Source organism: Lygodium microphyllum, unplaced genomic scaffold, assembly GCF_053477565.2.
Source record: "Lygodium microphyllum isolate KBCC unplaced genomic scaffold, Lygodium_microphyllum_v1.1.10 scaffold_153, whole genome shotgun sequence".
Lineage (NCBI taxonomy): Eukaryota > Viridiplantae > Streptophyta > Polypodiopsida > Schizaeales > Lygodiaceae > Lygodium > Lygodium microphyllum.
The window spans coordinates 160,782-178,032 of NW_028229636.1; the positions used below are offsets into that span (position 1 = coordinate 160,782).

The 17,251-nt window shown below is 37.2% G+C and overlaps 1 protein-coding gene across 1 annotated transcript; it reads left to right on the plus strand.

Moving 5' to 3' along the window:
• Positions 1–6,957: 6,957 nt before the first annotated feature.
• On the plus strand, positions 6,958–8,449 carry LOC148008380 (microbial Terpene synthase-like protein 13). The gene is made up of 2 exons (XM_087674264.1): positions 6,958–7,420; positions 7,613–8,449. The coding sequence occupies exons 1-2, from the start codon at positions 6,958–6,960 to the stop codon at positions 8,251–8,253; spliced, it is 1,104 nt and encodes a 367-aa protein (XP_087530390.1). The 3' UTR covers positions 8,254–8,449.
• The last annotated feature ends 8,802 nt before the right edge of the window (positions 8,450–17,251 follow it).

The window sequence follows — 17,251 nt, forward strand, 5'->3', positions numbered from 1 at the left end:
AAAAATCATATTACCATGTGCAGATAAAATATATTACATACAGTGTCTATACCTGCGTCTCTGTGCGCGTCTATACATGCGTCTCTGTGAGCGTCTGTCAACGCGTCTCTATGAGCATCTCTCAGCGCGTCTATTCGCGCGTCTATAGTTGCATCTACACTGTTATCTGGACGCGCTGACAGACGTGCACAGTCACACAATTTCTTCTCAAACTTGCTTAAAAAACAACGCTAAAAAACCTCCATAGATGACAAGATCCAGCATGTGAAGAGAGAGAAGAGAGAGACAAACAAACAGAGAAACCAAACAAGATTGAGAGAGAGAAAAAGAACTCACCTTCTTTTCTTGTTCCAATGGGTGGCGGCGGCTAGGTGGTAAGCTCCTTGTCATCCTTCTCCCTTTCCTTGGTAAGTTGCTTCAATCTTGTGCTCTTCCTTGCTTGTTTGGCTCTTGTTCTTTACTCTTTGGCTCTTCTTTTCTCTTGTCCTCTTCTTACTCTTATTTCCTTGCCTCATTGTCTTCATGAAGTGATAGATAGGCAGGAGTAGTGATGTCGAGCTTGAAGTGCAGAAAACGCGCAAAAAACGTTGGAAAGCGAACGTTTGAAAAGAAAGCCACAACTTTTTTTAAAATTTTCTATACTTGCGTGGCGCATCTGTCAACGCATGTAATAGCGCGTGTATATGCGCAGATAAATCCTGTTACACGCGCTTACAGACGCGCAAAAACAATTTAAGAAATCAATGCATGCATTTAGGGAATCAATTGACCTATGTGGTGACATATATAACAAATCTTGAGGTTAAGAGATAACACATTGGCAAGTCAATTGGCACATCTATATGTAGTGACTTACTAGACCATCCCACTTACAATTGCATATTATCCCACTTACGTATCAATAGGTGGATAAAGCATGAATGGTTTTTAGCTAGAAAAAGATAATGCAATGAAGGTGTACACGAAAGAGATAGAGAAAGGCATATTATCCCCATCAATCAATCAAATATATGTGAGCTATAAGTGCACCTTGACATGATTGGAATAGCTTGCATATGCATAAGCCAACTGATTTACATCAATCTACTCATGCTATGAATTGGCATGCATGGCTAGGTTAAGCGCACAACATTAAATGAGACATGTGAGTGTATTGATCAGTTCTTTCTCTCTCTCTTTCTCTCTCTCTTTATATATATATATATATTGCAAATGCACAAGTCAACCTTTGATTTATATATACATCCAATCATCATGCCCTATCCAATCACATTTGTATAGGGCATGATTGGATGTATATAGGGCATGAAATCACATATATATAATTAGCTTTGAATGATTGGATGTATATTTGTAATACTCAGAAAGAAGTAAAGTTGGTAATGTATATCATGTCCTATGCATGTATATGCCCTATACATGTATATAATGCTGTATATACATGTATATCATGTCCGTATGATCCTATACATGTATATCATGTCCTAGCATATGATCTAGGTGTAATTATGTCGTATATACATCCAATCATGCCCTATTCAAAAAAATACTAGCTTTTAAGAGGTCTGGTCATATTCAGGTAACCTCTTGCTTGCATGATATGTTTTAAACTACTCAAAATCTTGGGAAATTTAAAGAAAAGATAGGATTCTTTGCCACCCAAGCCTACCCTGCTTACTCTATTGTTGCCTGAGAGATTGTTGCAGGGGCTTCCCACAATTATGAGGTCAATCTTTCCCACTGCATCCACAATCTCAGCCAACTTATCATCAGTAAGATCTCTAACATCATCCTCCATTTGAAATCCGCCTGTTTGGAAGGTATTGTTCCACTAGTTGGCTATTATGTTTTTACATTTATCATTGATCTCCACAATAACAACAGCCTTAAAAATTATACCCAATTTGTGCAATGCCGCTTCTTTTCCACCAAGGCTCGAGAATAAGGACAGAACTGTTAAACCTTGCAGATATAATTCTTTCAGTGGTGGTGAAAGACTGTACGCAATAGTATTGACCTGAAATGAGTTGCCTAATGCATCATACTGATCTGAAAGGGTAGAGCAGCCTCAAGTGTGGTCACGATCATATCCAAGCACCAGCTCAATCTCATGGGATTCAAGTGGGGTAGCTTGGCCTGGGCTGACCCAAACCAAGTTCCATATTTTGCATGACAGGACAATCTCATGTTGAAGATAAGAAGCTATCTTGCTTTCTTTGTGGAAAGAAAATATTTTTCTTATCAATCCACATATAGTGCTAGGGGCACCCCGTGTGTTTATGCAATTCAGCTTCTCTCTCGGATGAGAAGCACCTCAAAGATTGTCATGGGAGCAGGGGGAAGGATCAACCTTCTTCCATCTACTAGAAGGTTATAAACATAACCACCTCAGCCTAAAGCATGCTAAAAAATATCTAGAGTCTGTGAAATCTGGATCTATGCCATTAAAATGCTGTTTGATGGTCTCCCACTCAGAATCGGGAACGTTCTCAACATTTTCAAAATAGAAAAAGGGAGGGCCTTCCATCAAACTATTCAATGGTTTTGGCTTGCCTTTCAAAAAGCCACGGATTCCAAAACCCATGCCCTTTTTGAACTTGAAGGGTGGGATAGAACGTAGATGTGGACGTGATGTTTTTCCATTCATAGATTGAGATCTCGAGCCATAAAACACTCGAGTCTTCACTGGCACTTTTATCCAAGTCTAGAGTAGGAGTAATGCTGACCTTTGTTTTAAGGCCCACGTAAGTGTACCATAGCTTAAGGGCTCTTTCATCTACCCAGTATATTACAGACACCTCGTGAGGGTCCAGCATGTCTAGTTATTTGAACACCTCGTGAGGGTCCAGCATGTCTAGTTTGATCTTTTATCTTTTACGACTAGTGCACATTATTCAATGCACTTTGGTGTGAGGGTAAACATCTTTGAACTCAACGTATATATCAAAAGAGAAATACCCAAGATTGTGGTGTCCTTGCTCACTTCGAGGATGCCAATGGTACTTTGAGTAATTATTCACTCTATTTTTTTAATTCAATGATTCAATGTGTATTCTTAATTCTATGGTTTTTATCATGCGCACACGTGCATGCTCAAGAATCAATTTCAGGTGGTTAAATTATTATTAAATTTGGTTTTTTAATTATGTGAATTGCAATTTTAGGTGGATAAATAATTGTGTGTCTACTGGCGCATCTATATTAGTGTCTATTTGTGCGGATATATAGACACACAATTCGCGTCTATTTACACGCACGTTTACATGGGCTTATAGATGCTATGATAGATGCACCTGACTTTGCGCGTCTAACATCGGCGTCTATGCCTCATTTCTGTTGTAGTGAATCTTTGTGCCTAGTTGTAAGTCGATATAATATTGATTGACAAATTTAAGCTTTAATATGACTAAGATTCTTACAAGACCAAGAAAATCCCTTAACATGTGCTCATAATACTTCTTTAAGTCTTTCTCAATCGTGGGGTACTAATTGAGCCTCGAAATCTAAGTATTTACCTTCTTTCATTTCTCTTTTTACCATCTCCACTTTAGGCTCTTCAACATATCAAAAATCTATATCACGAGGTTTTACTATAGGCACATCTTTAGATATTTTCATTGAAACACCTTCAAGTAAAACATGCCTTGCACTCGAATCTAGTGATTCTTCCTCGACATTCACATAATAAACCAAGGGTAAAGCCCTATAGATACAATAGCTAAGTTATCCTGAGTATCCTATGTAGTTTATATCTTATAGACATTAATTTATATATTATATTATACGTAGTTTATATCTTATATCATATGTCTTTCTAGTATATCTTCCTTGCTTTTTACTCAAGCAATGCAAGGTAGTCTTCAAGTCCCTATTAGTTGTTAATAGTGCAAGCATGATCTTAATAGAACCAATTATTTGGGAGATCTGCTCTCCATCATGTGAAAATTGAGCATAATAAATTCCATTACATAATAAAATCCCATCACCATACATAATAAAATCCATTACACTTTCCTTTGGATGGGGTAACACGACCTCGCACATATTTTGCAATGGAGCATTAACTGATTTAAGTTGGCTTCTCATTGGATTCTAGGATATCCATGAGCCGCCCCTCTGAATAACAATACATATGACACTTCATTTCCACTTGAACACTTAAAGAAATGATACAAGCAAGGAGAGATAGTAGGATTTTTCACTCGCAATTTAATTCAGAAGATATATATAGACTTGTCTTTCTTTCAAACTTTATTTATTTGCTCACATTCAACCAACCATTCCCTGAAAATATGTAAAATTTGTCCCATTTCTTGCACATCACTATTTCTTTTATATTCTTGCTCTTCTAATTGTAGCTCTAGAAGTGAAATTTCTTTTAAATATCGTCTCTCCCTGAATTGGAATTCTAACTTCTCTTTTGGTAGCTCAAAAATTTATTTTATCACTTCATTCACAACAATCTGTGTGTGTGTGTGTGTGCATATTTGATTCATGTATTGAGCAAGTTACTGACCGAAGATGAAGCTCTATGTTGTTTCCTTACTCTTCTTCTTTATTAGGTTTTTTGATTGGTAGTGTGCTTCCTAGTAGATGGGAAGGAGCAACAACATTGGATTATTTTGTTTTGGTGGTGAAACCATGTTCAAGCACTCAAGCTTTTGCAATATAACATCAGGAGGTAAGATTTCTGAGTTTACTACTCCTCCAAGCTGGTCTTGTATTCTTGCTTTCTTAAATTAGGGAGAAGGATGCATGGTTAGTTAGATTGGAGTGTCTCAATTGATATCTTTTGAGAGTGGTGGTTGTCAAGGATGTCATAGTAGGATGAAGAGATAAGGAGATAGAAGGAAAATCAAGACTAGAAGAAGGGAGAGGACATAGCTCTTTCGTGCCACCACCACCTCCTCACAAAAGTATTGCATATTATGACTTGAATGATGAGGCTAGCATTGAGCAAGACATGTATCTTAGACTTCAAGCTCATCTTTCTGTCTTTGATATGACGGTAACCGACCTTTGAGTTGTGCAGCTGTACTACATGATGCGGATATTTAAAAAAGTCAGTGCTTAGGACTTAGTTGTTTTATATAAATGGTCCTTGAGACCTTAGGTTGCAAACAATCATTTAAGTTATGTGTTAAGATAATGCAAGAGATGAGTGATAGCTCTCTGCTCCTCACAGTGTTTGCTCCAACTCTTCTCTAACTTCAAACATGGTATTAGAGCCTCATCCATGAGGCTGTGGGAGATGGAGAATAACTATTCCGCACTATGGAAAGGAAAGAGTCAGACATGACGAAGAAGATGATGACCTCCAAGTGAAGTCAAAGCTCTTCATTTGGTCTCTACAAACTGTTGTGCCTATTGAGGCTTGGTCCTTGGTTTATTTAGCATATGAACAAGCTTCTAAGGTTGAAGTATTGACACAAAAACATGAGCTGCTTGAAGATGTGTTGACAGAGGGATTATGCATGTTTCCTACTGTTGACAATGAGGGAAGAATGGTGATTTTCATAAGCTATGTTTGAAGCTCATCGGGTGAGTTTGCATTTAGAGTGAATGCTCATGTAAGAGCTGTGAAGACCATCAGCAAAAATAAAGTGCGAGACATGAAGAAAATGTCAGATAAAATGCGTCGATTCGTAGCCTAAAATGTATCGATTTGGAGCCTAAAATGCGCCTATTTGCAGCCTTTGTGATGCTTGATACGAAGAATATTGCCCCTTCTAATAAAATACCATATGATGAAGCATATAATTAGCAGTATCCAGGCTTGAATGTACATAAGCATCTTCATCATTACCTTCAGAATCAACACTGCAGAGTGGGCCTATTCAAACAACGTGAGAATTGCATATCGCGCCTGAGTGACAGGCTAAATGTCTGGTTGAAATCTGGGTGCTGGATGACTACTGTGTGGTTTAATGCTTGATAAAGCATCTTTGGAATGCTGTTGAACACCCTGGAGCTCTAATGCTTGCATGGGAGCTTAGTTATGAACTGTGGGACAGTTGTACAGAGCTGAAATAAGGTCAGATCTGCTGTTAATATTGACACGCAACATATATTTGGACATCCTTGAAGCATTGAAGGTATATGACATGCATTCTTGGCTCCATTCAAGCATACCTAAATCCTAGAAGACAATGCTTTTGAACTGAGATTTTGTAATCCAAATACTCAAATCTGGTCTTCAAATCTAAAAATGAACGCAGTTGTAGATGTGCCCCAAACTTCTTTTCCTAATTCACAAAACACATCTGCAACCATCTTCCTTCTAGTGTGTGTTACATATACACCAATGGAAATAGAATTTGTAAGAGTGACACAACCAGAATCACAATCGCAGTCATCCAAACATTTCAAAGTAACTATTATTTCAAAGCATGCATTGGCGATAGAAAAAGGATTGTTGAGGAGAGTACCTGAAGCCTACCTACTTTACGGTGAAGCCTACCTGCTTCACGGTCGAAAGGTACATAGCATGCTAAGGCGAGTCTACTCTTTCGAGAGTGTTACTTTTTCTTCCCTTGTGTTACCATGTGATGGTTAAAGCGCCTGCATCCCGACGACAGCAAACCACCACAGGCTAAATGGTAACGTGGCGCTGCTGCATACGTAAGCCTAGAGCCACCGACCTAGAGTAGGAGGAAATAGCGATCATCCCTTTCGCTTAAGTAAAGAAGACCGGACCCCAGCCATAAAATGGAGGGCTGATCCTCTTTGAACCGCAGCTGTCTGAATCCGCCGCATTGTCGTCATTCGCACCGCCCAGTTATTCTCATTGCACGGCATTGATGCACGGGTTTTATCAATTTTCGCCAAGAGAGCTTGCCGCTGGGAGATATCTGCGACTGCACTGGCTGGCCCACAACAACGAGCATAAATATATGGGGGATGGAGTAGCGTATTCATGAAGAAAGCAGCGTATTACAGAGAGAGAGAGAGAGCGCAATGGACAAGAACCTGCCGCTGATGATCGCCGGTGGCGACGGAATTATGACTAATATTGGTCATGATGAGTTTCTGCAATACTGCCCCTTGGACCGTAGATGCCATCCCCTTCGGACGTCGCTGGAGGAGCAGAGCCGCGAGTGGACTACCGACCTCTTTAAGGCCCATGGCCTCCCCCACGAGCAGCTACAAAATCTTCTGGACATGAACTACGCCAGCCTGTCGTGTTTGATGTACCCCAGCGGCACCTCAAAGGCCCGCTCCTTCACCCTGGTGAAGCTCCTGCACTGCATATTCCTGCTAGATGACCTCTTCGATGACGGCCAGCACATCCTCGGCCTCAACCTCGAGTGTGCTCGCGCCTTCTGCTCCCGCCAGCTCATGACGATGTTTGGGCCCGCTGCCGTGGCCGCGGCCGGCCTTACTGACGTGTTCCACAGCTCCCTTACGAATGAGCCTAAAGGTATACCATTTCCATAACGAGGCTCAAGGAGGCTTCCATGGGGAGCTCGAATGAGGCTTCCATGGAATGACCCATCTTCTTCATTTACGCTAGGAAAGATGTTTTCACCCCCCCGTTACTTTCATTCCGAGTGTTACAATATCAAAACCTAGCACTAACTTTAAAGAAATACGGGGCGTTTCTTTGATACAGGCATCTCCAAACACCAATCATCCCAACAAGAGTTGGTGATCGAGATGGGAGTGCAGTGGGCAGCTGATATGCAAGCTCAAGGCATGTCGTCTAAGCACTACAAGCGTGTGCAGGAAGCAGTTGTGGACTATCTCACCGGTGTGATGCTTATTGTAGCATTGAGGGAGGAGAACAAGCTCCCTAGCCTCCAGCAATACATCCCCCTTCGTCGTAAGGATGGAGCTGCTAGGATTTGCCTCGTTGCTTGTGAGTTTGACCTTAATATGGAGCTTGACGATGAGGCTTTATCACAACCACTCTTGGAAAACCTATATCAAGCCATGGCTGATCAAGTGCTTTGGATCAATGATGTTCTTTCGTTTAATGCTGAGTACTGTAAAGGGGACTACATCAACCTAATCACAATATTGCACTATCAGAATGACCGAATGATTTCTTGCCCAACTCACAAGATCATGGACTTCCAAGAAGCTCTCTCTCAAGCTTGTGCTATGATCAAGGACAGGGACAAGGATCGTGTACAATTATCTCACAAAATCATTACATGGAATCCATCCTTGCAAGGCTATGTTGAGGCTACTAACGACACCCTCTTTGCAATCATTACTTGGACCCTATGTAGTCTACGCTATAGAGTTTAGTCTAGTGATGATCTCATCAACTAATGTGACTCTACAACTCTCCTTAAATAGAGAAGACATATATGACGACTCATCTAAGCATGGTTGGTAGCCTACCCTACAAAAAAGCTGTACACATTCTTCCATGAATAAAGCCTCATATTAATCACATTACTACTTGTTATTACTCAATGTGGAATATCTATGTTCTATCTCATCTCGTTGCAAAAGTTGCAAATTTATCCAAAATACTGATTAGTTAAAGTCACAAGTAGTGTTACATCTATTTCTTGTCAATCTCCACAATATGCCATAGTGAATTTGTGAAGCTTCTTATATTTCATTTAAGTTGGGGAATCCATTCAAACAAAAATTACTTTTGTAGAATGGTGAGTATCTATTTGTATCAAACCACTACACATAGTATGCACAAACTTGAAGATATCTAAGAGAGCTATTTTAATTAAAAGCCCATATATAGAAAACTATAATGTAGTGGACTATTCTTTCATAAACTAGGGATATAGAGATCTAATGATAATACTATGTAATTGAAAGAATGCATCCCTCTTTAAAGACCTATCTACTCACAGTAGGACACAATTTTCCAAATGTACACATACACTAAATACAATAGATCATATGCATGAAAAACCAAGTGGACACTTTCAAGGAGTAGTTTTGGCTTATGATAACTATGACAACTACACGAAAAGCAACCCCTTAACCTCAAATTTTCATTTCTATACCTTATAGGCAAGGAATAGTCTTACCCACAAATACGATAATTTTCCCAAGCTCTACATAAGTCACACATAGGATAACAACATGTCAAACATATCATTAGTTACTAGGTCTATTCTTACTCAAAGTTTGACAAAGAATTTTAATATCTAAACATAATTCTCACAATTGGACTAAATATTCAGGATCCAAGAAATGTAACGTATCAAGGCCTAATGTTGCCAAATCAAGGACTAATATCTCAATCCATGTAATATAAAAGGTCACAACTATACTTTCCAAATATGTTGCTAGGTGGCACCTATATGAGGGGTGAGCACCTTCAATGTTTCTCCTTTGTGTGCACATTGACAGGATGAGTGCCTTGAATGGTTCTCTCTTACCGCTATGCATGTTTCCAAGAGCTAATTACTTTTTGTCTTCGGCAAAAGCATGATGAGGATGCCTATCCTTTTCGAGTGTGAGACTTGCATGTGTTAATGTGGGTGAAGCCGTACATGGATGATATCACAATATTCATATGTCAAGCGTTAACATCTATATGTTTTGATTATTTAATGAAATTCCAATGATTATTTGATTTATTATGGTTAGCTATATTTATTCAATTAATTATTTTTCTAACATGATTTTCTAAATCTTTGGCAGAGCTAATGTGTAGAGCAAGATGAATTGGATGCACATAGCAACCACACTTTATTCTATAAACTTCTTCGTTGTATTATACAAATAATTGGCTTACATTTCTCACAAGAGAGGAGATTCTTGTGCAATCACTCCAAGATTGCAAAACTTCATCAAAATACTATTTAAAAATTTTGCCTTTCTTGCCTATTCCGTCTCCTAATTTTGTCAAGAAGCTGCTCTTTATTTTGATACCTACACACCAAAATTTTCTTACCATGAGCAAAGCAACTCTTTAATTACAAGACATCTCTATTATTTGGATCGTTTCACCAAGTTTTAAGCAATCACCATGTCTTAGGAAGGACTATCAAGCACTACAAATTTAGACTCCACATCACCACTTCCTAAACCAACCATGGAGGAATACATAGATTCATTGGCCATGCAACTAGAAGAAGAGCGTCAACATTGAGCCCAACTCGAGCAAGAGCTATGATATCGTAAGTTTTCTACATCACAAATTTATTCTGTCGATGATGCTATGGTCTCCAAGATCAATGCCACCCTTGAAATGAATCCATCCGCGAAGATAAGAAAATGTATCTTTAAATTTAATACTAACAATAATATTAAAGATGTTGTAAGGTTATCTCTTCGCTAAGTCAATTCAACTATTATTTTGATACTAAAAGTTATACTGAAAATGATAAAATCAAGTGTGCTTCACATAATTTTATCAACAAAGCTTCTTTATGGTGGTATGTCATATGCAAGATCACTGATCATCCTCTTATGTGGATGGCATTCCATAAGAAGGTTCTCACTTATTTCCTTCTTGCCAATTTCAGTTCCACATGCAATAACAATGGAATATCCTTATGCAGCCAAAGCAAGAGATCCTCATCAGTACATCAAATGATTCTAGACAACATTGCTATAATGGCAAATGATCAAACCTGTAGTCAAACCACCTTTTAAAAGAAAGTATATATTTGGACTTCTTTCGTTTTTCCAAACTGAAGTCAACATGTTTAAACCCAACATATTGAACAAGGCCGTCTCCCTAGTGCATGACGTCGAAAAGAAACAAACTAAAGATCAGTGAGTGACAAGTTGTAGCTTTCTTGGAAAATAATATGGGTAGCAACAACTATCATTTTACGTATTTTCATGCTTCCAACATTCAATTTGGAAATAATCATACTACTCATCGATCTTGGATAATAAATTTCTATAATAATGTAGGCTGCCCTAGTTGAAATTATAATCCCAAGAGTTCTACTTTGCTCTCTAATTTTCATAAGTCATCTGAACCTAAAAATGCTAATCCAAGTGTCTCAAATACCAATTCAAGGAATTTAATTTGTTACAAATGCAATCGTATATGCTATGTCAGGGACCCATATAACCCAATAATAGGGGACAAATGGCCTAAGAAATATGACACTTCTATGTCCTTTCCTAAGGATAGTATACAAGGATGTATGAGTAGTGGTATGTTGCCCAAAAGAGTCCCTCAAATTGACTCTCGTTAATTTGCTCAAATCATTGTTTTACTAAATACTAGGCACGTAAATTGTTTTGATGGTTCAAGACAATGTTCTTCTAGTGCTTTTCCTTGAGGTTCAAACGACATAAGGCACACACACATAAAAGCATTAATCATGAGAGAGAGAGAGAGTGTGTGTGTGTGTATGTATGTGTGTCTAAGTGAGTGAGTGAAAAAGAGAGAGAGAGTAAATATAGAAGTGACAAAGTCACATAGTATTCTTGAATGGAATCTCTTCTATTTACTAGCCTTGCCACCAACACTTCCTCAATTACCCTGCATACTCGAGGTGACTGGAGGATAGTGCATGCCCAAGTTCCTACCAATATGTTCTCTAACAAATTCCCATGTAGCTTTGCAAGAGATAATGGGCTAGCCCTCCTCTTACCATCCTTGAATGTCATTGTTCTGCCTCCAAACTGGATTCACTTTGATGCAAAAATCAGTAAATTCCTTTTTTGGCTAAGGAGTTTCCTATTTTACAAAGTGTCAATGCAATTCAAGGACTAAACACCCATGAACAAAATATCTTTTAATTTTCCTTAATGGTAGTATCTTAGATGGTTGCTAAAACTCGTTAAAGAATCTTTACTATGAGTTCTTTATTAGTGTCTTGCTCTAGAGATCGTTAGTACATCCAAAGATTCTGGAGCACTTTACTATAATGGAAAATTGTCAAACTTGTAGCTGAATCACCTTTTAAAAGAAAGTATATGTTTGCCTTATTTCGTTTTTCCAAACTAATGTCAATATGTTTAAACCCAACACATTGGACAAGGCAATATCTTTGGTATATGACGTCAGAAAAAAAAAACTAAAGATCAATGAGTGACAGCTTTTAGCTTTCATGGAAAATAATATGGGTAATGACAACTATCGTTTTAACTCTTTTCATGCTTCCAACTTTCAATTTGGAAAGAATCATCCAACTCGCGGACCTTCCATAAGAGATTTCTATAATAATGTAGACCGCCCTACTTCAAATTCTAATCCCAAGAAATCTACTTTGCTCTCTAATTTTCTAAACTCATGTGAACCTAAAAATGCTAATCCAACTGTCTCAAATACCGATTCCAAAAATGTAATTTATTATAAATGCAATCGTGTACGCTATGTCAAGGACCCATATAGCCCAATAATAGGGGGAAAATGGCCTAAGAAACACAACACTTCTATATCCTTTCCTAAGGATAGTATACAAAAATGCCATTATTCTACCTCCAAAGTGGGCCCACTTTGATGCGAAACTCTATAGCTTCGTTTTTTGGCCAAGGAGTTTCCTCTTTTACCGGCAAGTGTCAATGCAATTCAAGGACTAAACACCCATGACCAAATATCTTTTAATTTTCCTTAATGGTAGTATTTTAGATGGTTGCTAAAACTCCTTAAAGGATCTTCACTATGAGTCCTTTATTAGTGTCTTGTTTAACGCTAGTTATGGCACATTCTAAAGGTCAATGCAACGTTAGTACATACTCCTCTCTAGCTAAAAGGTCTTGGAACACCTCGTGAAGTATAAGGCTTTGTTCTACTTTTTTACGACCTTAACTTGACTTTGCACTAGTCTTTAAAAATTGCATATGGTTCTGGTTTTGTATTCCTACCTTACCCAACCACAATAGTCGCATAGATTTAAAGTCGTAAAAGAGTGGGAGTGTTGGGGTTTTCAAAGTGAATGTTTGCCCTCCCCCCAAGAGATTCATGGTAAACTCAATCTCAAAACTTCTAACATGGATAAATAGATCACATCAATATCTTCGAACTCCAATATATTATAATTATAAGTATACCTTTAATTATAATGTATAATTAAGAAAACTAATAATTATAGTATATTATTCACATGAGTTATAATTTTTATAAATTATAATAAATATTATTATAATTTCATTGCTAACTTTGATAATTAATGCGTGACACAAATTAGCATAACATTCTCATGTTAATTTTCCTTTTGAGAATGCATTTAAATGAGTATCTCTTGGAAATTTTGTATACATTTGCAAATATAACATTCTCATGTGAATTATTGTTTTGAGAATATATTTAAATTAGTATCTCTTTCTATAAAAAATCCCAAAAAAATTTGAAACTCAAAAATTATATTCTTAATTTCTTTGCAAATTTTGATAATTTTCTAGATAGTGTACGCAATTTATTTCTTATCATTAAGGTTTAATACAAAACCATACCCACAGTGCAAGGCTCTCTTCTCTTGCAATTTTCATGAGAAAAATAAGTTCTTATAGTGCAAGGGTTTCATCTCCCTTACTAACCCTCTTTTCTTCTTGCTCTTGTGATCAAGGCTAGAACGAGAAGAACAAACATACATCAAGGGCCTCTCAAGAGAAAACATCACAATACTAACATTGGAACCCATGATGGAGATTTAGCTTGGTGCTAGAGATTGATATGCTTAATGTAGCTCTATTGCTAAAGTACTACAAACTATGGTTTTTAATGTAGCTCTATCGCTGAACTACTATAGACTATGATATTAACTATGCAACTAAAATATGTTATTAACGTAAAATATATTATGGGTTAGATTGTTTTTTCAATCTTGGAGTTTTATCTGTGCAAAAGCTCATAATTTCATCAACCTTGGATTGAAGATTGAAGATACTCAAGTAAAGGAGGTCTTCTTCTACAAGCATATTAATAAAATGTATATGTGACTATAAGTGTGTACATGGTATTGAAGGTTGGCAATTAGTGAATCCTAGTACTTATTTTAGACATGCTTGGGATTATGTATTCTTCTCTAGAAATATCCCATGCTATTGAACCAAGTGACTCAAACGTGCAAGGAGATCATATTGAGAACTGAAGGCATGAAGAATCATCTCCAGTGCATGGTGGAACTAACATAGATGATTTAATAGACGATGTACATGGTGTGATTGCGTTGCATATTGTAATGGTGGGACGAGTATTGGTCTACAAACTTTTCTTAGGCATCAATAGTTGAATGCCAAATATGATGCACTAAGTATGCAAATTGGTCTTACTACTTCTAATGAAAGGCAACATGAACAAGGTAATGTTCAAACTATTCATACTTCTGTAAGTCCCCCCTTCGTTCGTGACAACAACTCAATTAACCATGTGGAGTCTCCTCAAATATACCCTTTTATAGACAATCACATATCTATTATTGGGCGATCATTATATCAACAAACTATACAAATAATAATTGAGCTTCAAGCTCTGTAGGATGAGAACCAAATATCAATGCACAAGAGAACATACTCCAATTATTTTTTGAAGACATGGGCAATCCAAGGCCTAGGACTCAAAGAGTTGAAGAATGCAAGCCAATTTTAAGTAAGCTATAAGTGAAACTACTTGGTACATGGGATGCCAACCTTGATGGAGTGAGAATCCCAACATCTCAGGAGCAACTTGACTTTATGTATCATGGTATTGGCATGGTCCAACCTGAACGCTATAGGTTTTGCATGGGAAGTAAAAATAATGATTATGAAATTGAACTTCTTACACCTAGTAAAGAAAATATCAGACTCTTGTTAAATAGAAAATATAGCATCAATGCTCTAAGCCAAATTAGAGGGTGTATTTTGCACTCTTACCTTATAGGTGGTTCTATAAGCCCAAAGAGCCTCATACAGATGCTCATCCCAATCTTATTTATAAGAAGTGACTGTTCTAGTTAAAATCCCACAAATAATTTCATTAGTTACTTCTACTTGGCTATGAACTCTAGGGTAATAAAGCATTGATTTGTGATGCTTAATCTTATACGGTTCTATTAATTTGCTAATTAGACCATTCAAGACATGGGAACCTTGATCACCTACTGATTTGAGTGGGCAACCAAATGTGTTATGATGTTTTTATACATGAACTTAGTCACCGCAATGGCTTTATTTGTCTTACAAGCTTCTGTTTCTACCCACTTAGTAATATAGTAAGTACAAACAAAGATATATTGATTGCATTGATATCTTGTAGTCCGATCTATTGGACCCACAAAATCAATGCTTTATTTCCCAAAAGAGGATATAGAACCCAAATATAGTTGTCAAAGGTATAGCGAAACTCTTAGAAGGTCAACCAATCCTATGACATACGTCACACTTTCGAAAATAATAATACCCATCCTTACGTAAGCTGGGCAACCAATAAGTAGATAATAGAACCTTCCTTGCTGTTAATTTACCAACAAAATGGCCATCACAAGGTTCATCATGCAATAACTTTGAAACCACTTGAACTTCATCTTCCTATACACATCAATGATAAATGCCCTCTCTAGGGAAGAATTTATATAGCTAACCCCCTTATCATCCATACGAGCATTCTTGCATCAATATCTCTAGCTTTCTTCATTTATCTACACCAGGTGGATACTGAGCAGTACGAAGAAAATTAGAAATGTCTGCATCACATAGATTATGGCTTGCATAAAAAATTAGATGATCCCATTTATTGTTATTTTCTTGACATAAAATAGCTTTGACATCATGCATAGATTTATCTGATTGGAGTGAAATTCCTTCATACAATTGGAGGGTGCCAATACTAGTTCTTCAAATAACTTTTACTTCAGAAATTCAAATTCTTCCTAATAGACACTATCCCAATTAAAAGAAGTGTCCTTTCATAGAAAGCTTTGTTAAGGATAATGTCACCTTTATAACATCAAAAATAAACTATCAAAAATAATTTAAATGCCCCAAAAATCTGCATAGTTGTCTAAGATTTGTTGGACCAGGTGGTGGAAGTTTAGAAATCTTAGCAATTTTAGTAAGATCCATGGCAATACCTTCCTTAGAAACAATAGTTCCTTTTGGAACTCAAAAAATACATTTATCAGGTTTTTAATGAAATATCCACTTCGTCACTACTTACAGTCATCTCAATTCTTTATCTTCTATGTTGAACTAGCTTATGATAGAGTTGTCTCCGGCATGTAGGTTATATTCCAAGCACTCTCTTGAGATTAATTGTTAAATACACTTTCTCTAGTACTTCCCAAAAATCATAGCCTTATTCACCTTTCCCTCTTGCTCTGTTGTTCCCTCCATTGAAGGTACTAGTCTTTCAAGAAAAGGAGCTACACCCATTTGAATTTTGAGATTTCTTGGTGGCATGGGTGATAACACATTATCTGAACAGAGTTGAAGAGAATCTGATCCACGTAGCTCTATATTAGGATCTACATCCTTAGATTTATCCTTTGCAACTCCTTTTCATTGCAAATTTTCTTCCTCAAGACCTTGCTTCTCTTGTGCTCTAGTAAGGACACCAATCATGAGGTCAACTATAAAGGTCACCCTATGAGGTAGAAATCTCGACCACCTTTCTTCAAAATCACATGATTCCCAATCCCACATTTTCATATTTCTTAGAAGCTTTTGTTTTACATGATTATTCTTAAACCTTAGAAAGGAGGCCTATGAGGTAACAATGATAGCACATATTAAAGGAAGTACAAATCCAAAATGCATGTGTTTTTTTAAATAGAGACTACATATTTTACATTTTTCTTTCATAAACTTTAGTGCTATTAGACAAGAGAGGGTGAAAACTGTAATTCACAGTTGTGGAAACTCTAAACCTAAAAGAACTACAATCTTTGAAATGCAAACAAGGTGCCACCATAAAGAAGTGTCCCACCCCTAACCCTATTTTTGGTCTAGATAAGGATGGGAGCTCTTAGTTGTATTTACCCTTCTAGTGCATCCATGCTGCCAAAGTTCTATAAGTGCAATGCTTGAGAACCATTATGTTATATTTTATCATCTTGTCTTCATTATTGAGAGAGAGAGAGAGAGAGAGAGAGAGTGTGTGTGTGTGTGATTCATGTATTGGGCAAGTTATTGACCGAAGATGAAGCTCTATTTCACTTCCTTACTCTTCTTCTTCTTCTTTATTAGCTTTTTTGATTGGTGATGTGCTTCTAGTAGATGGGACGGAGCAACAACATTGGATCATTTTGTTTTGGTGGCGAAACCATGTTCAAGCACTCAAGCTTTTGCAATATAAAATGAGGAGGTAAGATGTTTGAGTTTACTACTCCTCCAAGCTAGTCTTGTATTATTGCTATCTTAAATCAGGGAGAAGGATGCATGG